This window comes from Lynx canadensis, chromosome A2 (assembly GCF_007474595.2).
Source record: "Lynx canadensis isolate LIC74 chromosome A2, mLynCan4.pri.v2, whole genome shotgun sequence".
NCBI lineage: Eukaryota > Metazoa > Chordata > Mammalia > Carnivora > Felidae > Lynx > Lynx canadensis.
The window spans coordinates 85,450,363-85,475,524 of NC_044304.2; the positions used below are offsets into that span (position 1 = coordinate 85,450,363).

The 25,162-nt window shown below is 32.5% G+C and overlaps 1 protein-coding gene across 5 annotated transcripts in view; it reads right to left on the minus strand.

Annotated features, from left to right (window-relative positions):
- The window catches only part of HGF (hepatocyte growth factor), a 79,969-nt gene that overhangs the window by 11,266 nt on the left and 43,541 nt on the right, over nucleotides 1–25,162 (minus strand). For 3 of the 5 annotated variants that reach the window (XM_030307855.1, XM_030307854.1, XM_030307857.1), the window contains 9 exons: nucleotides 24,010–24,137; nucleotides 15,253–15,355; nucleotides 12,071–12,204; nucleotides 6,201–6,239; nucleotides 4,890–4,986; nucleotides 2,036–2,110; nucleotides 1,039–1,185; nucleotides 424–530; nucleotides 158–303 (listed from right to left, as the gene is read on the minus strand). In XM_030307855.1, the coding sequence (XP_030163715.1) occupies nucleotides 158–303; nucleotides 424–530; nucleotides 1,039–1,185; nucleotides 2,036–2,110; nucleotides 4,890–4,986; nucleotides 6,201–6,239; nucleotides 12,071–12,204; nucleotides 15,253–15,355; nucleotides 24,010–24,137 (976 nt within the window). Of the gene's footprint in view, nucleotides 1–157; nucleotides 304–423; nucleotides 531–1,038; nucleotides 1,186–2,035; nucleotides 2,111–4,889; nucleotides 4,987–6,200; nucleotides 6,240–12,070; nucleotides 12,205–15,252; nucleotides 15,356–24,009; nucleotides 24,138–25,162 lie in introns of those variants that run through there. The other 2 variants (XM_030307856.1, XM_030307858.1) reach the window with 2 other exon arrangements.

Consider the following 25,162-nt stretch of genomic DNA (forward strand, 5'->3'; position numbering starts at 1 on the left):
GAACAAACTGGTATACAGGGGTTTTTATTTGAGAAAAATGGACCACGATACCAAAGAGACAAAAAAGAAACAAAAAACAAACATGAGAAACTATGACATTTATTACATACTGTTTACTTAAAAAAACAAAAACAAAAACAAAAACAAAACCTTTTACCTCACATGGTCCTGACACAATATTTTCGGCACCTGCACATATTTCAGACTCATTCAGAGTCACCTTCCCTTGATGGTATTGGCTACATTTCTCATTCCCCATAATATAGAGATGTGCTACTCGTAATAGACCATCAGAGTTGATTGCTAGAATGGTGTAAAAAATGCACAGTTAATGAGCACAAGGTAAGGTGAGAAAAAGGAAACAAATAGAATTGTTTTACATAAAAACATATGATATTGCCTTATCTTTTAAAAATAGCTTACATCCAGTATAACCCCAGCCATAAACACTGCAAGTGGTTTTTTCAGGAATGGTGCATCCATAATTAGGTAAATCAATTGTACTAACAAAATCATCCAGGACAGCAGGCCTGAAAATGGAAAATATAATGATAAATACCCTTGATTGAATCAACACAAAATTAACACATTGAAATTTGGTGTTAATTTTTAATATGAGATTAAGAGAGAATAAACAGTCTTGTTTCTTAAAAAAGAAAAAGGGAATGTCTAATCCAATGTAGGTAGTAGAGGTGGGGGTAGGTAGCAGGGAAATGAGTCATTTACTTGCTAAGTGGTCGCTGTATTTTTTAAACATTATTTTACCTATTAAAGTTACCAAATGATTACTCCCTAAGCTTTGGTTTTAGAGCAGGTTATTCAGACTTGGTCAAACTTCATTTATTAATTTTGAGAATTTTTAAGATGTCTTTGTCTCTTTGTACACACACACACACACACACACAAACACATATGACATGTGACATATGCTTTTATAGTAAATTTACGTGAAAGAGAGAGAATAGCCACATGGCTAAAGAAAAAGCTTCAATAATTCCAGTGTGGGTTAAAAATACAAAACTTTCTCAAGCAACTAACCTAGCAAGCTTCAGTAATACCAGATCTGACCCTTCAGGCCCATATACCAGCTGGGACACATTTAGAACCTGTTTGCGTTTCTCATCTCCTCTTCCGTGGACATCATGAATCCCAAGCCAAGCTTCGTAATCTTTCAAGTCTTTGTTTCTAAGTAAAAAAATTAAAATGTAAAATACAATTTTAAATTGGGTAGTATTATTCAGACATATGATCATTTTAGCTTATAAATAGGGCAGATACATAACCTAAATTTAAAATTTGAATCAAAGTATAATAAAGAGCAACACATTCGTTATGAGAGATTCTGAGTGTTGCAAGCACACATAAGGAGAAAGAGCCTTCAAACTGCTCAAATTCTAAATGGCTATTTAAGAAAAAAACTCTTTTAGCCACACGTGAAAAATTCTCAGGTGAAGCACATCACATGAAGTATAATTTTCTGCAGATTTTCCTTCTTAGCTTTGTATATGTTTGGTTTATTAATGGGGATTGAGAATTTATACCAACAAAATCAAAATGACTTTGATGAGAATCAGGAAGTAAGTTTACAAATGCTACCTCCTTAACTTTTCCTTAGGCTAATTATCATTAAAAATTAATCCCAGGATGCTTCTGAGCCTGGATCTACATAAGAAAGGAGAAGTGAGAATTGAGAGAAATTTGCTGGTAACTAAGAAAAGGATTTCTATCTGGAAATATAGAGTGCAAGTAGGAGGTGGGGGGAAAGATTATTTACATAATTCTAGCAAAATTCTCTCCCAAATGAGAGTCATGCCAATTGTAGAAAGAAGTGAACAGAAGTAGTACCCAGTACATAAATATCAATTAAGTCAAAGTAAGTTTTGCAAGCTAAATCTAAAAACAGAAAGTACATAATTTGTTCAACACTTGTTGGTGAATCTGTTAAATGAATACACATTTTAAGCCTAAAAGCTAAATGGAAACCCTACATATTTTTGAAGGCTCAAAACAAATATTGGTTTCAGAAACACTTTACCGAGAAGGGAAACATTGTCTTGCGGTAAGAATCCAACTTTCCTTTATCAATGATCCTCCACAGATATGTTTATTTCTATGAGAAAGAGGAAAGAGAAACAAGTAACATCTGTGCAGAAAGGGTGCCTGCCAATTAATGCAAAACCTATGGCTCCACTGTTAAAAATAAATGCATTTGAGAGGAAAATATAGAAATTAGCTCAGCGAGAATAAAATGAATAACTCTTTTACTGGAAGGATGATATTTGATGATTGAAGCATTAGCATTTTTTTCCTCATGTGATAACAAATACGAAATCATTTTTATTTTTGAGTAATGAGCCCTATCATTACACACTGAGATCCATTCCCATCACACATATTCACATGTGTGTGTATCTATCCTTGTGAGAGCAAGTATGTACTACAAATATAGAATATTTAGCATGAACAAAAATCACAAAAGAACAACAAAAACAATGTAGACCTATTTAAATTCAATGTCTGATTATAAAAATGCAACCCTGAGTTTTTACTTAAACCCTAAAAACTATCTGATGGCGGCAATATATATTTGGACATTATTTCCCTTCTTTCATTACCATTATTTATTTTTGAAATGTTAACTTTGAATATAGTGGAGTTTGAGTAAATTTGCTGAGCTTAAAGCAAGCAGTATAAATTTCACTTATAAAATTAAAACAATTTTATAAGACAAATCATCTAAGAAATTATTAAATATTTGTAGGGAATAAAAAATACTAGCACATTTACTTGATGATATTCTAAATCTGTAAATGCATTATTTTTTGGCAGAGAAATGGAAAAAAACACAACTTTTCCCAATTTACATTTCCAAAGAGTACAGATGTTCAATGCTTCAGAGGGTAATAGAGGAAGGTTCCCAGACTAAGACCACAATTATTTATGGCCAGTACCACAGAGGAGGCTAAGAGTGTATATCGAGTTTTAATTTCTATTCCTCTCAGTATGTGTTTTGGAAGAATAACTAAACAGCTGTTTTTACTGAGGACTTGGATTTAAAAGAAAAAAATATTTTTTTTCTAAAAGTTTATAATACTCTGATCTGATGGAAAAGAGTTTCACCTGCTCCTCTAAGGTTGGAGACTTCCAAAGGACTATTCTTATACATCCTCCCTTGGTCAGTAATAAATTTAGAAGTATATGCCTCTTTTTTTTCTGGAGTTATGAGATTTGCAAAGAATCAGTAATTAATTCATATATGTGGAATATTAGAACAAATTTATCATAAAGAAAATGAAACACTCTCTCCCCAAAATTGACAGTCTTCATTAAATCTTTATATTTCATAGTCAGCTCTAATATTCTGGTGAGTTTCACAATTCTGTTTCAGTACTACACGCCTAGGACAGCAACACCACAATTATTGACATAAATATTTGTCAAATTTGGTGGCTTACTCTCTGCAAAAGGGCATATTAAAAGAAAACTTTAGGCCATCTTCTACACAGTATCTAGAGTCTGATTTATATTTATATCAAATTTATGAATGCCATGTTTGCTAAGAATTAGTTTATTCATAAAAGAACTTCAGTTTCAAGTTGTCTTTATTCTACTTCAATATCCCTGATTTAATTGTAGCAAAAGATGTACTTTCTACCTCTACTAGAAAGTTAGAGGTAAAGGAACATAGAGGGTCTTCAAAAAGAGGAGATATTTGAGTTGGTATTTGAAGAATGAGAAGTATTTTCCAGACATAAAATAGAGGAAGAAAGATACAACATGTAGTGAGAACAACAACCTAAAGGCTTGGAGGGAGAAACATGGAATATCTTGAAAACAAGGGGAAATGGGGCTAAAATGAGTGTATTTTGGGATAGACTATATAATGAGGCTCCAAGAGAGATAAAAACAAAGGTACTTTAACATTCAGATTACCATATGGTGTAATATATGTAATGTATAGGAAGTTGTAAGATCAGATTTCAACTAACTTCTATTTTCAATATTTAATTCTTCCAACATAACTAGTGATTTTAATTTTTATAGGAGTATATTGTCCAAAATGATTTTACTGAAAACATATCATGAGATATGAGAAATAGACATGTCAAGAATTTTTCATCCATGCTGAATAGTATAATAGCTAGGCTATCCAACATCAATATAGTTGGTTAATCTTTTTCTCAATGATAGACTATTCTATAACTTAAAATTATTATTTTCATTAGAATGCAAATGAAAAAATTTAGAAATTAAAAACAAATATAAAGTTTCTGATATGATTACATATAAGCATGTTAGAAAATAAAGTCATGGGGTGCCTGGGTGGCTCAGTCGGTTAAGCGGCTGACTTCGGCTCAGGTCATGATCTCACGGTCCGTGAGTTTGAGCCCCGCGTCGGGCTCTGTGCTGACAGCTCAGAGCCTGGAGCCTGTTTCAGATTGTGTCTCCCTCTCTGATCCTCCCCCGTTCATGCTCTGTCTCTCTCTGTCTCAAAAATAAATAAACATTAAAAAAAATTTAAAAAAAAAGAAAATAAAGTCATAATATCCTAGATTAGGGAATTAATTGCATGTGTTTTATAACTGCTTCAGTGATATCAAGGTATAAGTAGGTTCTCTGTGTAGTTGTGTTTTCTTAAAAATTAATGAAGTGTCACTTGTCATCAGAGACAATGTCAACACATAGGGAACCTCCATGAACATTTAAAAAGGCACTGTCTCTGAAGGCACAAATTGTAAAATCCGGAGCTATTTGGTAAGCAGAATCTGGTCAGTCTCCTCTTGTGCTCCCCTCATATGGGTGCCTATATGGATGGTACAACCATCCTGTTGGGAATATGACTTTGCAAATAATTCAAATACATGTGATTTGTGTCTATTAATAATTACCTGTATTTCAAACTAACCATCCATCCTACATTTGTCCGCGTTGGGATTCCATTTACAACTCGCAGTTGTTTTGTTTTGGCACAAGATATTACGGGATCTAAAAAGAGGACCAAAGACAACATTTTGACAAAACATCTTGCAATAATCAGTGCCTCTCAGTTTGCTTAAAAGCATGGTACTTAAACAAATGTAACTACTGTAAGTTTGTCAGAAGAACATTTGGAGGAAAGAAGGTAAGTATTATGACTATAGTGTCAAAACGGGCCTAAAATGTTTGCTATGTTCATCTAAGTAGACAAGTAACATAAAAAAATGAATTAACTCAAGGTAGACAGCATTGCCATAGTGAGAGTGGCTTTGCCCACCAAGCACTAAATATAGGCTCTTCATATCTAACACTAATTGTTATTTCCTTCACAAACCTCTATACAAAATGGAAGAATGTTCTTTATAGTAGCCATTTCTGAATATCAATGGAAATCAATAGCCTCAATGAAAAAAAAAAAAACTATATTTGTTTTTTATTACTTCTTTTTTATGATAAGAATGTAGAGCCTTTTGAAACATGTTACCAGCATTGCATTTATTGAAATTGTATCCAGATGACAAAATTATTATGTCCAAATCATTAAACCCAAATGACATGATGCAGAATTCTTTGGCGTCAACTTTTTCCTGACCCTTCTCCGGATTCCTTGCCTTATCCTTTCTATTCCTGTGCATGGTCTAAAATTTCCATTTGCTTCTTCAGGCTGAGACAGAGCAGGTAGTCTCTTAAATCAAAATACTTGAGTATCTTCCTTTAGCCCAAGACATATGTGAAAATCAAAAACAAGCAGTTCTAAAAATATTTTCGTAAATTGAATATTAACCGAACCTCTCAGTTTGTATCGTCTTTTACCTAGTGGTGCATGTCAAGAGCCTTAAAAATAGAGTAGGTAGACACATTGCATAACTTTCCAACCTTCTGGTTTTATTTTTTTTCTGACTTTAGCATCCTGATTTAATTTAAAGGATGGTGAAGGTCCATTAATGTCCATTTTGCCCAAAATTATGAGTAAGATAAATGCTCTTCTCAAAGTTAAGTATTACATCTTATATTTTCTGATAGAGAATTGAATTTTGATGTTTAGTATGTAGTTGCCTTTGTAACCCCTTTACACAAGCACATAGAGAAGAATTTAATAAAAACAAATAGCTTAACTTGTTTTTATGACAGAAGTTAATATAGTGATAAGATATTTTCCATGAAGAAAATATCTCTGACACATAGAGATTCGAATATACTATATATTACAAAAGATTACTTACGGTCTAAATTGACTATTGTAGGTGTGGTATCACCTTCACCTGTAAAATAAATATATACATATATACATAATTCATTCATACATATTTCTGTTATATAGAATCAAAAGTATATATTAAAATCCAAATATCCATGAATTGGATAACTTACTAAAATTTCAACATTTTATTTAAAGATAAAATGTGATAGTACGCTTTTAGTAATAATGTATGACTTTACTGGGTATTAATGACTTTACTGGGTACTGTGAGGAAAGCCCTATTTTATGGCTGTGGAGACACTCAGGTGTGTGGTTTGATGAGTATTGGAAGCTTAGATTACACTGCTGGCCTCACGGAGCAGCCTCATTCTACAGAAATGTCCCAGAGGTGCCCAACATGATACACAATGAATATTCCATTGAATAGCACTAATGCTTATTATTGTTTGCTTGAGCCAGTCATACAGACTGACTGTGTTTTGTTTGCTTGTTTTTGCTTTTGTTTTTTTATTGTAATTTGGACCTTTTATAGTTTTTCTGAAAATCAGTTTTATTTTGTTATATGGTTGAGGATAACTGAAACACCACATGCTTCAGAAAACTCTTTTAAGAATTCTAGAAGATAGAGGGGCGCCTGGGTGGCTCATTCGGTTAAGCGTCCAACTTCAGCTCAGGTCACGATCTCGCGGTCCTTGAGTTCGAGCCCCGCATCGGGTTCTGGGCTGATGGCTCAGAGCCTGGAGCCTGCTTCCGATTCTGTGTCTCCCTCTCTCTCTGCCCCTCCCCCGTTCATGCTCTGTCTCTCTCTGTCTCAAAAATAAATAAACGTTAAAAAAAAATGTTGAAAAAAAAATTAAAAAAAAATAAAAAATAAAAAAAAAAGAATTCTAGAAGATAGAAATCAATGTCACTAATGGAAAAAGAGGTATGACAAAATATAATTGCATTTTGTTGGAATATTTCAAATACTGATTCTTCCACATGGTAACAAAAACAAAAGTATGGGAAAAAAAAGAAAACTGGGAACTGCAAGTTAATTCTAACTAAAATGTCATAACTTACTTTTTTTTTTTCATAACCTCCCTACCAGGGTTTAATCTCTGCAAAGAGAAAAGCTTGGAAGATGCTAGGATTTGAAAATACTTATGCAATAATGAATGAGGCATGCAACATTTCCTGTAGTTTAATGTCTGACTGTTCAGAATTCATGGTATAGAGTTTAGTCAGGCACTATTTAGACCCAGCTGGTTGTTAATCCCAGGAAATGCCCTGAGCTCAAATAAACCAGCAGCAAAACAATAATGGCATATGGATTCCTTTGTAATACATGCAAATTTGACTGTTATTTATGGGAAATCTCATAAGAATTAATATATGCTAAAGGGTTGTTATTTATGTTCGTTTTCCAGATCTAGATATTTTAAAATGAATAAGGGTAAAGGCAAACATATAAATTTCATTATTTCCCTTTTTAGCTTATCCTTGGGGAGGGTTTTGTCTTAGAGTCAGCTGAAGTCAGTGTTTTAGCTCATAGTACAAATTAAGATTGAGGCCAACTATGGTCATTAAAACATCAAGGATATTGGTTATTCCACTCCAATCAATCACTTGAAAATTCTAAATTTAAAAACTAGATATTTAGTCCTGGTGTTGTGATGAAAAACACTAGACTGACCATTCTATCCTTATTGTATATCAAGTTTCCTATTTTTAAGCATCAAGTTAATAGGTCAACAAAATACTTAGTTCATTATTGTAATTTACTACAATATTTACATTTTTAAAAATTTATAGATATTGTATATTTAGGACTTTAATAACTCATAGTTATTATATACATATATTTCCATTAAACCAATATTTCTCATGCTTTAGAATAAGCTGAAATACCACTTAAAATCAGATTTCTGAAGATTCTGAATTGGTAACTAGATTATGAGTTCTTTAAAAAACATTCTAGGTTCTTCTGTTGAACACTTTGAGCAAAACTTTGAGAAACTACTCTCTAGGCCTTTTCCATTTTACCATCAAATACTATTCTTGCTTCTTCTTTTTGCTTTTCCCATACTATCTCCACCACAGTACTCAAATCTGAAATACACTTATTTATGATACAAATCTTTTGTATTGATTCAAGTTAAACTTGAAGGGAAACATGTCATTGATAAAGGGTTTACCTATGGAAGAGTAGGTAAATGTGTATGTGTCTGCGTTTATATGGCCTCAGAACCAAATATGAATTCTTACTGAAAAAAACCTTCTTGTAATGTATTCTTAGTTTCAACCCAAGCTCAAAACTTTATGGACATCACATATTTTACCAGGCGGATATCTATGTTCCCATTCTCATTATATATTTTAATATGAATATATATTTATTAAATTATATTTACATAAATGTCTCTTTTCTACACTGAAAGATAACTGAAGGTAAAAAAAATATTGTTTATATTGCTGTATACCTAGCATGTTATAACATAGGGTTTTGTACACACTAGCAACTGAGTTTAAAATTAATAAGTGAATAAGTAATACAAACTGAGATGGAAGTTAAGTTTGTGCAAGGCACTTATAGTAATGGAGCTGAAATTCTTACCCTGGAAGTTGCAGTTGAAGCTCTTAACCACTACATTCTAAGTATTTAATATTGAAGATTTGTCTAAGATCTACAAATTATGTATGTGCATAAGTAAATATATAGGCATTTCTACAATTTTATTTTTACATATCTGATAATCCTAAAAATGTATGTTAAGTATTGTTCTGTAAACATTTTTTAAAAAGAAATTAAAACTTTTGCATGTTTTTTAATACAAATGTACAGTGTGAAAATGATTTATACAGTCTCTACAGTTAAATAAATAAGAACTCAAATCTTCTAAAGATAAATTTTATTAGGCTTTCACCAGTGGGAAAATATAAATAAATCCTGGCTATAAATATTAGTTAGAAAAATGACAGTGTAAAAATATTTATTGAAATTAATGTTCAGAATATATTGAAATAAAAATGAGTTATTTGCAATAGCATTTAATCACATACTAGCAACACTCTGAAGTCTTTCAATAGCACATTACTAACTTTTAGTTTTAAAATGTTAGTTGAAAATATGTTTTGAGAACTTTTAAATTATTAGAGTCCTGTGTCAGTTAGGTTTATAAACCAAATTACGCTTCTCTGAGATTCTACAGGACCATTTTACTCTGAACTATGTCGGTGTGCAATAGAACTGTTTTAGAAGCCTGACATTCCCTTCTTCCTAGACCACTGGATATTTTATTAGCCTCCATCATTCTTAATCATAGAGACGTCACAGAAAGATACCACCAGGTAAAGCTAATGTTTATAAAGAATAATCCTTTAACCATTAAAAAAAAATTATGTGCCAGATAGGTAGGTTTCTTTGCTTTTTATTGCTAAAACTAGAAAGACATCTTCTGTAGAAGAACATTTTCAGGACCTAAGCCAACCCTAATATGGGAAAAATAGAAAATTAGGAACGCACTAATTAATTTGAAAGGCTATGATTATAACTAATGAAATAAATATATGTAATATAATAACATATATAATAATATATAATTTATTTATAAGCATATAAGGTGTTTATTTACTATTATAGAGAATTTATTTATTAAAAATAGGTTGGGAAGTTACAAGTCACTTATAACCATACTAGATGAATATCATATTTAAGAAGTTTGTCTATTTATGATAAAATTTCAGAAACATGACTAGTGTTGGGGTGCCTAGGTGGCTCAGCCGGTTAAGCATCCTACTTCTGCTCAGGTCATGATCTCACGGTTCATGAGTTCAAGCCCGCGTAAGGCTCTGTGCTCACAGCTCAGAGCCTGCAGCCTGCTTCTGAATCTGTATCTCCCTCTCTTTCTGCCCCTCCCCCACTCCCACTCTGTGTGTGTCTCTCTCTCTTCCTCTCTCAAAAATAATCATTAAAAAAAGAAAGAAAGAAACATGACTAGTGTTTCCACTTAAGGTAAGAAATTATCTCTTTAATTTGCCATAAATTATGTGTTTGTATTTCATGTTTTTTTTTAAGGTTATTTATTTATTTTGAGAGAGAGAGAGAGAGAGAGAGAGAGAATGAGCAGGGGAGGGGCAGAGAGACAGGAAAAGAGAATCCCAAGCAAGCCTCACACTGTCAGCGCGGAGCCCATATAGGGCTCAGACTCACGAACTTTGAGATCTTGAGCTGAGTTGAAATGAAAAGTCAGATGTTTGACTGAGCTGCCCAGGTGCCGCTGTATTTCATGTTTTAAAGCAAACATCATTTCTTCATTTTAATCCTTTAAAATGGGTACTTTTGTTCCTATTTTCAGGGTACTTGCTACTGGCTTATGTCACAAGAGAAACATTCTTTTTTTTTTTGCGTTTTTTATATTTTAATTCCAGTGTAGTTAACATACAGTGTCATATTAGTTTCAGGTGTACAATATAGTGATTCAACAATTGTATACATTGCTCAGTGTTCATCATAATTGTACTCTTTTTTTTTTTTCAACGTTTATTTATTTTTGGGACAGAGAGAGACAGAGCATGAACGGTGGAGGGGCAGAGAGAGAGGGAGACACAGCATAATTGTACTCTTTAATCCCCTTCACCTATTTCACTCATCCCCCACCCACCAAGAAAAACATTCTTAAAATAAAAGGTGTCTTTTTGTAGACGTGAGATAGTTTAACATAATGTTTAAAGATGTTTGCTATAAACAGAGCTATGAGATATGTAGTCTGGTAAGATGGTCTTTTGCTACTGACACAGTTTTATAATAAGGCTTTTTCACTCAATACCATATGGAGGATATACTTCCATCTCAATATATATTATTCAGTGGTGCTCAATTAGGATGATTTTGTCCCCCAGGGGACTTTTGGCAATATTTAGAGATAATTTTTGATTCTCAATATTTTTTTATTGACATCTAGTGGATAGAGGCCGGGGACACTACCAAACATTCTATATTGCGCAGGACAGCTTCCTACATCAAAGATTTATGCAGTACAAAATGTCACTAGTGCCAAGATTGAAAACTCCCAAGACATTTCTCTAAGCTGACTTCCAGACAAGCTTTCCAATTCACCAAGTTTCACAGTATTGAAAGATTTTAACTAGCCAGACCTTCACAAACATTGGGCATAAATAATTACTTTTTATTTGCCAGTCTTATTGGTGAAAATGATCTTATGCTTTTATAATTTAATTTTTCTATTAAGTTTTAATCTATTTTTGTTTATTTGTTTAATTATACTTATTCTTTAAGATTCATTTTCTTCATTTTTCTCCTAAACTGTGACATTTTTTTTCTTATTGATATATAGGAGCCCTTTTATATGAGGTATATCAGACATATGTATTTTACATATATCTTTTACTTTAGACACTGATATTCTTTTAATAAAATCATCTTTGACTCAGAAATGTGGTGATAATGCTCTAGACTTTTTAATATTTGGTAAGGCACGAGAAGAAAATGAAAGCAATGTTATTTCAGGTCTGTGTATGGGTCTGTTACTGGATGGGGGCTTTGTAAGAGCTCTGCTATACTCACAGCCTGAACAGTTAGTATTGAGAAGGAAGTCTTTATGGTGCAGTCATATTGGAACCATGACCATTTATTGCGTATGGATTTCAAATGAGAATCTTCTGAGGAGGAAAATATTATTTAAAAGGTCATCAGAATGTCTCTTTGTCTACAAAAGAGATGAAGAAAGGTGTGTGTGTGTGTGTGTGTGTGTCCGTCAGTCTGGAATGCATCCCCACTTTAGGATTGACTCCAGCGCTCCTATATTTCCACCTCTGATTAAGGTATCAATTTAGTGGAGATTCAGTGTATTTAAAATATTTCACCTGAAGAAGATCACTGAAAGTACTTACAACGAGAAATAGGACAATAATCCCATGGAATGAGAGGATTTCCCGTGTAACACCAGGGGCCATGGGCATCATCATCAGGATTCCGGCAGTAATTCTTATTCAGCTTACTAGCATCTGGTTCCCAGAAGATATGCCTGCATAAACAACAAGCTCTGAAGATCACAAGATGCTCAGTTTGTCCAACAGAAACAAACTGTCACCAAGAAGATAAAATCCTAGCATGTAACTTCCATTATAGAAACAACACGAGCTTCTCTTTGGCGTGAATTTTAATTATTTTATTTTAGACTTATTTTGTTGTTCTTACAGTTTGGAATCATGTGCTCTAACTCAGGAATTTGGAATATGGCTACGTGATTAGACAGATAAAATGATGAGAAGTTTTGTGATTTGCTTCTATTTAATAATTACAGTGGTAAGGTAACAATACCCCTATTCATAGAAGTGGAGAAACACTGCCAGAAAAACAGCAGATGGCAAAGAAAATCAAGGTTATAAAACACCTAGAAAATGCAAGCTATTGCAAAAGTATTTTTCATGTTTCAAAAACGTAAGAAGCATGACTAGCAACATCATTATAAGAAAAGACAGAAAGACACACTGAAAAATTAATAGTAATGTGCTAATGAAATAAACTCTAAAATATCATTGTTTATATAATTACAATAGATGATCTTTGGACAGATAACTGAGTAACACTTTCTCATTTTACATCTTACTAAGTTTATTACATAAGAAAAGCAAAAACTCTCTACATTATTTTGTAAGGCCATGCCCACTCATATAACATCAATATTTGTATTTATTTTGATCTTAATACAGCCAGATCCCAAATGGCCATCCTGACCAAGTCATGAAAACTGTACAAGTAACTGAATTTGTTTTGGATTATCAATTACTACTATGCTTGATTGTAATTAACGGGTCATTCAAAACAACAGAAAGATCTTGGACAGGGAAAGTTGGACTATCTTTCCAAACTCAGGTTCATTCCCTGGACTAATGACAACAGCAAACATATATAGTAATTACTGTGTACAGATTCTATTATATGTGATTTACATATATAACCTTAGACCAACCTAATGAGACAGGCTATCTTATTTTTGAGGAAATAGTAATCCACAGAAGCCAATTTTTCTAAGGTCACATGGCTTATAAGCAGTAGAGCAGAGGTTTGAACACCTGGCTCTTTCCAGAGTCAGTTTTCAAAACCACCATTCCGTACTATGTCCTTACTCAGTTGTAGGTTATTCTTAAACCAAAATGGTAACATGCAACTTATCATTCATCAAGTTCCTGCAAATTGTTTTCAAATGACTTTTAACTATTTCTGAAGGTCCAACCCAAACTCAGTGAATTAAGAGTTATAACCATGAGTTTCCTAAATAAACACTTCCAGTGGTATGCTGGTAATGTTTAAAAGGGCACTCTGAGATGTATATGAAGTCTTTATTTGTTGTCCTTGCTGATTTCTGCAGTGTAAATTCTTCCATCATAAAAACGTCAAGTTCCCAATGTGAAATCTCTGAAGGCAGAATTGGTACACTTGTCTGTCACAAGTCCATAAAAGCTAGGTCCACCCCACCATATTTCTAAAAATGCCTTCAAAAGTATCAGTGTTGAAATATAGCATTTAATCTTAATCACACTAATTCTCACTTAAAATTCTGTAATGAATCTCTTTAATAAGATAAAATCCAAAGTTTTTTTAAGTTTATTTATTTGAGAGAGAGGGAGAGAGAGGAGAGAGAACATGAGTGGGGGAGGGGCAGAGAGAGAAGAGAAGAGAGAGAATCTCAAGCAGGCTCTATGCTATCAGCACAGAACCCAGCATGGGGCTTGATCCCACAAACCATGAGATGATGACCTGTGCTGAAATCAAGAGTTAGAAACTTAACTGACTGAGCCACCCAGGTACCCCCAAGTCCAAAGTTTTTAACACACCTTACAAGGCAATATATGGTCTTGCTACTGGAGAATTTCTTGTCTGTAGATATTGACCAACCTTACCAAAATTATTTCTGATTTTCAACACTTCAATCTTTGGGCTTTGGGACAAGCTATTCTTTCTGCCTGAGGTACTCTCCTCCTACACTTCCTTTGACCAACTCCTAGTTAACATATATGTCCCAATTAATGTCCCTTTTTCTAGGAAGCCTTCCAGAGTGTGAAATCCATGAGGCTAGAATTCTGCTTATGTTTGAAATCCCAAAGCTACGGTGTCCAGTACAGTAGCTACTAGCCATATGGGGCTACTGAAGAATTGGTATGTGGCTAGTCCAAATTGAGAGATGCTTTAATTGTAAATATATACCAGATCTTGAAGCTGTAATATGAAAAACATGTAAAAGGTCTCATTGACAATTTTTCTATTGAATACATATGGAAAGGAAAAGGCTTTGGATACATTGGATTAGTAACATGTATTATATAAAATACTTTTGCCTGTTTATTTTTACTTCCTTAAATGTGACTGTTAGTGCAGATTACATGTGTGAAATGCATATTTATGTTAGAGAACACTGCTTTAGAATTGTCTGTACTGGTTTGTGAAGTATATTAAATGAAACCATGTCATCCACTAGTGAGTACATTTTCAAAGAGAATAAAGTTATAATTTAAACAGGACTAGAGGCCAAATAACAACCTCTCCCGAGCCCTTACATCCTTATTCACACATATAGAAATATCTTCCACATAGGATTGTGGTGGCCAAATACGATCAAATGACACTAACTTTTTTCCTTTTATTCATAGTACGTATATTCTGAGATATTTGTTAAAAATCAGTTTTATGTCGCAACCATGTCTCAGATTTGCCACTTAATTATACAGTCTTATCAAGTCATACAGTTGCTTCCCAATATAACCGTATCATCCTTAAAAGTGGAGCCAAAACTTATGCCCACTTTTTGTTAACATCTCCCATGGCACCTATCACAGAACAGAACACATAGTAAATGTCCAATAAAAAATGTGCTAGATTGAATTACTTATCTAAAGGTTTGTTACATGGAGGGAAAATGCTAAATTGAGTTGCACAGAATGACAAATCTAAAGCTTTTATTACCTTAATATAATATATAAAAGACTAGAAAGAAATAGCAATGTGCGTATCTGAATATACTATCTGCTGTTATCACTACATATTATATATTGAAAGAAAGAAATTCACACACCTGTGTAAGTCTTCCATGTTCTTCTCCCACATTGAACATGTTAGTCCAGATCGTGTTTTGGATAAATTGCCCATATAATTTTTGCCATTCCCACGATAACAATCTAAACATAAAATATATGGAAGGAAGTCTAATGAATACAAGGAAGTATAGAACAAAAACATTTTTTACAAGCATGAAAGTCAACATAAAAGTTAACACACTCTGAAATCAGTATAAGTCAAAGATACTCCTATATTTCATATTAAAGTATCTTTACTTTCAACCAAAGTTTTCTTCCTCGAAATAAGGGTTTATATATCACACTACAAACTTAAAACAATCAAAGAAAAAATTAAATGAGTGGCCCATAGGGACACTAAATAAATGAGAATTTTTACAATGGTATATTTATTTCTCAACATTTTCTTCTGAAAAAATTTGCTTCACAGGAAAGTCACAAGAATGATAGAATGAACACTCATATACCCGTCACATTTGTTGTGTTTTGAATTTTGTCTTCCTGAGAAAACATTCTGAGTCACTCAAGCCAGCTGTTTTGCAAATGCTCTTTAATTCCATTTTGTCTGATTATTTTCTCATGATTAAAATCAAGATAAAGGCAGGATTATGGCAAAGATGATATTTTGTCCTTTTCACAGCAGTTTATCATGTGACGTGACATATTTTATCATGTTCCATTATTGGTAGTGAGTTTGATAATTTGGTTAACTGATGTAAAGGAAAATTTGGGGAACCTTTCAGATTGAATCAGCATCTTATTGCCAAACAAATGTTCATAAATGGCTTGGCCTACTTTGGTTGCTTTTGCATGAATCAGTGATTACTATGCTGGTTTTAAAATAATTATTTTACAATTTCCTGCATTTCTTTATTTATTATCATTTTTCTGTAAATGAGAATGTTTTCTTCTCCCCACTACGTCTATTTAAGTATTCAGCTACTACCATTAGTAGCAATAAAATGTCTGTAGTAGAAGTGGTAATATACACATAGACTTATGTGTCCTCTTTTTACTCAACATGATGATCTATTCCCGTTGCTGATTTTGATACTCAAAATTGTTTCAGAGTTGATTGATGGAAGCCATTTTAAGCTGGTTTTATGTCTTTTAATGTGTCCCATGTGGTTTTATTTTTCACTTTTTTTCAATTGAATAATTTGTGTTTTATTAAACATTGATAGAAATGTCAATATTCCTAATTTTTAAATATCACAAAAAGGAAGTCATGGTCTTCCAAACACATGAATTGCAGTTCTATATTTGAAAAGAAACACTTTCCTTATTTTAAAATAATAATACACATTTTCTTTTATTTTATTTTTTTATTTTTTTTTCAACGTTTATTTATTTTTGGGACAGAGAGAGACAGAGCATGAACGGGGGAGGGGCAGAGAGAGAGGGAGACACAGAATAGGAAACAGGCTCCAGGCTCTGAGCCATCAGCCCAGAGCCTGACGCGGGGCTCGAACTCACAGACCGCAAGATCGTGACCTGGCTGAAGTCGGACGCTTAACCGACTGCGCCACCCAGGCGCCCCAATAATACACATTTTCAAAGTGACTATCTATTAAACATTCCTGATTTTTATATGAATGAGCACTATAGATTTGACTATAAAATGTTATCTACAAATATACATCAACATTAAGACTATTTGTTTTAAATTTGGTAAACCATAGTCTATTGTCACTGGCTTTAAATATGCTTTGTATAATCATAATAAATAGGTGTAAATCCTAATAACAATTTTACATAAACAATTTAATAATATTTTCAGGAATCAGTTAACATAATGAAAAAGAAATATAATAAGCATATTCAAAAGCCATGTTTTCATATCCATGGATCACATTTTGCAGTAGCACTATAAGGAATTTGGGCTTAAATATAAAAACTAAAATAGGATAGGATTTGATACAGATGATATCATAGTCATTCCAATACACAATAAAATTGCTCTCAGCATAAATTTGTAAAATCTCATACTTGCACATATGCAGAATATACGAGTGAATTCATTTTCCTCTGACAGTGCTTCCCTCCCCCCCATCCCCCCCATGTTAGGAAAGTTTAAGTCTTTAGCTGTTAGGTAGTAAATTCTTTAGATAGACTCTTACTGAAGAAAACAATTGTGCAATACAGTATGCTAGTACTATTTTTTCATACATTTTGAATTTTTGCACATACGCTTTCTGTGTCAGAGGAAGAGATGCTCCTAACCACCATCACCCTTTTATTTGAATACAGGCTATGGGACTTTTTATTTTAGAATAGATTTGACTTACAGGAAAGTTTTAACTTTGTACAGAGACTTCTCATATACCAGACAGTTTTCCCTACTTTTAATATATTACATCAGTATGATAGATTTGTCTTAAATATTAAGCCATACTGATGCATTATTAACTGGAGACCATATTTTGTTTAAATATTTTTAGTTAACCTAATATCCTCTTGTGTATTCTAGGATTCCACATGATACCACATTATGTTGAGTTGTCATGTTTTCTGAGGTTCTTCTAAATATGACAGTTTTTCAGGCTTTCTTCTTTGATGACTTTGTCAGTTTTAAGGAAAATAGGTCAAGTATTTTGTAAACTGTCCATTTATTGGGTTTGTCTGATGTTTTCCTCATGGTTAGATAATGGTTATAGGTTTTTGAGAGGAAGACATGAATTTTTTATAACTTCTTAACTTGCTGGTGAAATATATTCCAGCCTCACCTTATACTCTCTTTGTCCCGGGCCTCCTAACATCATCAATTTCTCTAAGGAACTCTTGTTTATTTGGGGGATGGAAAGTAAGTAGAAGACAAGAAATCGGTGCCAAATGTGCTTATTTCTATTTGGTGCCATCATTTCTACTTCCTTTTATTTGATAGAGCTAGGTTGTGTGTGTGTGTGTGTGTGTGTGTGTGTGTGTGTGTGTGTGTCTAGCTTCAGTCTAATACCACAGTTCTTCCTTCCATACATTCCATTAGTGTGAGAAACCTCATTCCAGGTAACATTATGTTTGCCCATTTTCTCAATTCTACAATGTACACAAAATAATTTCAAAACTATATATCCCAATACTAACAAAAACTTACACTTTAAAGTTCAAAATCTATTTATAGTTATTTGGCCCTAAATATATCCCAGTGAGGCCATATACAGCCAGAAAATCATGTCCAGAAGTTAACTTAGTCTTTCTTCCTTCTCTGTAGTATTGGTATCTATTTTATATAGAGGGAGGCATATTGTTTTTGTTCCTCTTGAGGTCACTTTGCTTGTTTGTACCTCTTGAGGTAACATTGCTTAATGGTTAAAACTATATGAAAATATATCTCAGAGAATTCTCATTTTTCCCTTTCCCTTTGCATCATTGTATTTCTACCCACGACCTACCATTACCAACGAACCCAATCTCATTAACATCTTGTTATGACTCCTGTATAATTCCTTCACTTTTTTTGGCAAAACTAATCAAATATATATTTGTAATATAAATATACAGATTACTTTTATGTATATTCTATATATGTATTATTACATCCCATTTTTATTGCTAGTAGTACGTCTCTTTATTTATTTCTAACAGAGTACCAAATATGTACTTTAGTGCTTTGCTTTTTTTTATTATCAATATATCTGAAAATCACTTCATATAGCTCACAGAAAATTTTATTATTCTTTTTGCAAATTTATAATATTTCATTGTGTGACTTTGCCAAAGTACATTTGAGTTGTTTTGCTATTACAGAAAATGCTGCAGTAAAAAACTCATGCATATGTTTTTGCATATTGTTGGAGCTGTATATTCAAACAGTACATTGTTGAGCCAAAAAGTGAATGCATATGTAATCTTAATTATTGTAAAATTATGTTCGATGGGTTTTACCATTTTGAACTCCTAAGAGCAATGTATGAGAGTTCCTTTCCCCAAAAGGAAATGGATAACCAGCTTAGCAAAAAGATAGTGTTGTCAAGCTTTTGAATTCTTACAAATTATATGTGAGAAATACAAGTCTCATAATGTGAGAAATTTCAATATTTATATTTATTTTTGTATTATGTGAATTTAAGCATAATTTCCTTGAGTTTGAAGGGAATTTATATATATTTATATATATATACAAACAAAATACATAAAGTTATAAAGTTAAATATATATATAACTTTACATATATATATATAACTTTATGTATTTTGTAAAATATATATATATTGCTTTACATATTTTGTTCATTACTTAACTTTTTTGATCCTTTACACTGGTTTCAGAATTTTTATATATGAAAAATATTTCCTCTTTACCTATAATATGCATTTCAACACTTACTTCCAAATTTGTCTTTTGTCTTTTGAATTTAATATGGGTGTGTGTGTGTGTGTGTGTGTGTGTGTGTGTGTGCGTGTGTGTGTGTGCTTTGCCATGGTAGGTTTTCAATGTAGTTTATCATATTTTTCTTTTATTGCCTCTAGATTTTGAGTGTTAATTAAAAATCATTTCACCATATATAGGTTAAAAAGGGATTCTTCCAAGTTTACTTCTAGTATCTATATGGTTTCCTTTTTCACATTCAGATCTCTAATATATTTGGAGTTTATTTTGGAGTTTATTTTGGTGTAAGGCATGGATTTAATTTTATCATTTTTCCAAATTATTACCTTATTGATCCATTATTATATTTTAAAAGTTTGTTTTCTACTCAGTTATGTATAGTCACATTTTTAATATCATAAATCTCTCTAAGGAGTCTATTTCTCATTTCTGTGTTTTGTTCCAATTGCGAATTTATTCATTGTACTAGAACTACAGTCTTAATTACCAGCTCTTTATAAAATGTTTTAATATGTATAAAGTTAATTATCTCTAATCACCCTTATTTTTCAAGATTTTCCATAGTATACTTATGTATACTTATGTTTACTCTACCAAGAGAACTGCAGAATCAGTTTGTTGGTGTCAGAAAAAGACATTGATCTATTTATTAATATCACATTAAATTTGTACATTAGCTTAGGTAGAATTGATGTATTCATGATGTTGTGTTCTCATATCAAGAACAAGGGATGTTTTTCCACGTTTAAAGTACACCTTTGTGGCTTTGAGTGTTGATTTGAAAATTTTATTACACAGATTTTACACATTTCTTTCTAAATTTATTCCTAAGTTTCCGTCAGCTTTATTACTATTATAGATATAGTTTTCCCTTTAATTAAATCTTCAAACTCATATATGAATGCTACTTTAGTGATTTTTTATTATTGAATTTAATTTTCTAAGTATATTACTATTTATATCATTTGCATAAATAAAGATCAATATGATCTTTTATTTATATGGAATAACATCTCCAGTACAGTGTTAAAGAGGAATATGTTAACTTATCTTAACTTGTACTTACAATGTTACATAGTAAAGAAAATATTATACATTCTTGTTTTCTTTTTTACCTTCATAAGAATGTCTCTAATGTTTCCTCATCAATTGTATACTACATATATCCCCATTAACTATATAATATATACTTATATATGTGTTTGTGTCTATACGTGTTTGTGTATGTGAGGATGTCTATGTGTATATGTTAAAATGTGAATATATATTTTAAAGAAGGCTCTGTCTCAGCTTCTCTCTCTCTTTGTATATATATATGGATATACAGATATGTGTGTAGAGTGTGTGTATATTCCAGAAAATCTCATTTGAATGTTTTTATGAGAAAGGAGTAAATTTTGTAACAGAAATTTTAAAATTTATTTACATTTATTAGATGATTGCTTTTCTTAGGTCTAAGATGAATTATGTTAATGGATTTCTAAAACTAAATCATTTTTGTCCTTAGACTAAACTCCACTTAATCATTATGTTTTATATTTTAAGTCACTTTATTGGGCGTTTACTCAAATTTCATTTAAAATTTCTATATTCACAAATGAGATAAGCTTATTGTTTTTTTTTTGCTACCTTCATCATGTTTAGATATTAATATTATAATTTCAACATTCCTGGTGGAAGTTTCACATATAATTTATTGTGCTTTACTGTATTTGTTAAGCTACATAGGAAGTTATGTAGCATTGAGATTAACTGGCCTGTGAATGCACCTAGGCACAGTATATTTTTGATAGGATGGTTCATTAATACATTTCTATATTTCTTCCCTAAGAATAGGTCTAATTCTTGGACTAATTGAACTGACCAGGGTCAATTCGTAATTTGAATTTTCTTAGTAAATTATCCATTTTTTTTTATTTGCCAAGTTTCTTACATGAGGTTATATAAAATAGTCTCATGTTTTCTAATATTCCTGTTTCAATGCTTATTTCCCCTCTGATAATTATTATTTTATATTTTGGCTTTTTTTTCTCATATTTTGTCTTCTTTTTTTCACTAGCTGGTGACTATCTATTTTGTTAATTTTTTTCAAAGAACCATTATTTTGCTTTATTCATTAGTTCTAGACCTTATTAATGTTTGCTGTAACTTGGTTATATTCTTTTTACTGCTTTTGGTTTATTTTTCCCCCAACTCTTAAGTTTGAAATTTCATTTACTTGTCTTAATTATTTATGATATTGATATAAGTACTTAAAGCTATGAATTGCATCCCGTTTACTGCTTATAGTGTGTGTTATATAATCTAATAAGTTGTGTTTGAAAAGCATTTTTGAAGAAAGTCTGTAATTTCAGTTTTTAGTTTTCAATAGAGTTATTCAGTATTTAATTGGAAGAGCATTTGATTATATGCTAATTCAGATGTTCAATATTTAGGAAAATCTTTTCTAATAACAGTCTATACGTGTTTGTATTTTCTGTTACATGGAAAATATAACAACATCCTTCTGTGTGTGTTTATGTGCATGCATGCACACATATCACATATTTAACAATGCCAATGATTAGCTTGGCAGTATCATATAATGGCATAACCATTATAATTTCACAGCTATATGTCGAATTGGCTTAACAGTGTCTCTTAAGTAGGACTTGGTTTTTAACTTGCCCTACAGAGCTTAACACAACGTTGCACGTATCAGGTATAATATATTGTTAAAAATAATATATTTTTTAAAGTAATGAAAGATCATTTCAAGGAAGGTTATATTCAATCCCAGCTGTGCTATTTGAGAATTTAGGCAAGCTATCTGAATTCATAAAACTGAAACTAATTTCTTCATCTATTAATTTGTAGATTTACTAGATAAGCAACATCATCAGTTTAACTTTTAGAATCTAAAATTCTCTATTACTTGACCCTTTGGTAAGTGATATACATGGATATAAAAGCAGTTTAACATACATAAGAAGCCTTTTAAACAATTGTTTTCATTTGCCTCTATCTCAAATTAGCAGTGCTTGTTTACATGAACAAGACAGGGACAAAGAACATCCAGCTGGTACTAAACCTCACTTAAACACTGGTTTCAACTTTATTTCCAAATGACCTTTGAAATCTGCCAAAGAACGGTGAAATTGACTGAAAAGAGACTCAACCCCTCCTCCCTCTATAACTTTTCAGAACTGTTCATAAAAAAAAAATGACACTGCAGAAAAAGTTAAAGGATGGGAGATGTATAGGACAATAAATCTATGAGATGAACTTTAAATTTGGCTTGGGATGATTTAGGACTGACCATGATTAAATTTATGGGAAAGAATATGATTGCTTAAAAATCATAACCCTGAATTCATTATGTACTAGTAAATGCCCAGATTTCAACATTATTATTAATCTTTGACAAATGATTTCTTTTTTAAACCTAAATCATTTTGACTTTTCTGTACTACTGCTTTCTGAAACAATTATCTTCAATGGCATCTATGTTTACAAGTCAGTGGTGGTTTATCCCAAACCCCATTGCTACACATCATCTCCACTGCTAACACCCAGGTCCATATCGCTCTCCTCTTTTTACTGAATTACTGAAAACACGCAATGGATCCTCCTGTTTTGGCCCTTGTTAGAATCTCTAGCTGTTTTCTGTAATGCAGCCATACTCATTTGTTAAAATTGAAACCAGACAGATCATCTACATCTTTCAGAACCCCACAACAGAGTCCCTTCTCTTTCAGAGTAAAAGTGTAAATCCTTCCAATTCCTACCAGGCATATGTGATTTTAGCCCAACTGTTTTCTAACCACATCCTCTGCTATGGTCTCCCTTGCTTGTTCTGTACCAGCCACAGTGATGTGGTGTTTCTTTCCTTTCCCTTTTCAAGCACTGTCCCATCTCATGGCATTTTCACTTGCGGTTTCCTCTACCTAGAACGCTATTTACAGATACATGCACATGGTACATGACGCTCCCTCACCCCTTTGAGGTCCTGCTTAAATGTTCCCTTGATATGTAAGAGCTTCCCATACCGTTAAAATCTAATAGCAACACTGTCTCCTCTACCTCTGGGACATTTTTCCCTCTAGCATTTACACAAACGAACTTATCATTCCCACTTCCCTTTTGCTTATTTATTTTCGTTGTCTGTTTGCGGGAATTTCTGGAGTCCCATGGAGTGAGAGAATTTTGTTTTGCTCACTAGTATATCCCCAGTGTCTAAAACTGTGCCTGACACTAGTATGCACTCAAACAAATAAAAGTTGAACAAATGAACGTGTAAAAGAAATTCAACTGCAGACTTGGTGATTTTGTTTGCAAACCAGCAAAAAACCAGTGCAACAAGAAGTAGGTCCTCCGCTGTGAAATGTGTTCTCCCTTTAGGCATTAACCCTGAAATTAATCGTGCCCACCCTGAAAATGTCAGCTATTACCTTGTCCAGTCGACACATCACATTTTGGAATTTGGGAGCAGTAGCCAACTCGGATGTTTGGATCAGTGGTAAAACACCAGGGTGACTCAGCTCCATCTGGATTTCGGCAAAAATTTTCTCGTAGGTCCCTATTGAGAATAAGTGCGTTAATGCAAATTGCCTGAGTTCTTACAAATGGGGAAACAAGCGCTATTACATTTCTAGAATCCCCGAATGCATGCATGTTTATAAACAGAGTTCTAAGTTTTAGATTTAGGAGAGTTATAACAATTTAGAATTCAGTATACACAACTGACACCGCCCATATGACTGAAATAAAGGCTGTCAGAGGTCAGTATTCTTTTCATGCCACAGGCCTGGACTTCCATACAAACACTACTGCCTCATGAAAGGGAAAAATAGCACCACCTCATTTTTCTTACTCATTCTCAACGCCTGGACTCTCAACTATTATAATTTGTAAACACTGGCCTATTATTTTTATGTTTTCACGGCCGTTATATATAATGTAGAAACAACATGTATCTCTCATTTAAAATGAAAGTTCTACCTATCCAAACATTTGACACACACACACACACACACACACACACACACACACACACAAACACAATAGCTTTCTTTTTCTTGAATTCTGTATTCCTTTGATTTAATTTGCTGCATACATTTCTTTCCATTCCAGAACGCTGCTTTATTGATTTATAAAAGTGATCTCAAATCTTATAAATCTAATAAATATTTCTGTAAAACATTCTCTTAATTCTATAGAAACCCTAACTGTTGGAGAAATCATCAGTGTATTGCATAGACATCCTTTATGTTAGCAGTGATTTGATAGACACTTAAAGTGCTTAATCAGGAAAAAGTCTATATTAATATTCCCTATATATAAAAGAATTTTACCTTAATATAAGGTTCACGTTACATAAGACATGTAATTTATGGTTTGCTCTCCCAAGCAAATGCCCTCAAATTTGAAGCAAACATGGGCTTTAGAGACGCCCTGACAAATAATTTAACAAGATTAATATTCAATCTATTGGAAACTGCATTCTTTGTATCACTTAGGTCCAATCAGAAGTACAATTTTAGTAATATTCATGTTCACCATTAGAAACAGAGAAGTTTTTTGTTGTTTTTTTTTAAGGAAGAA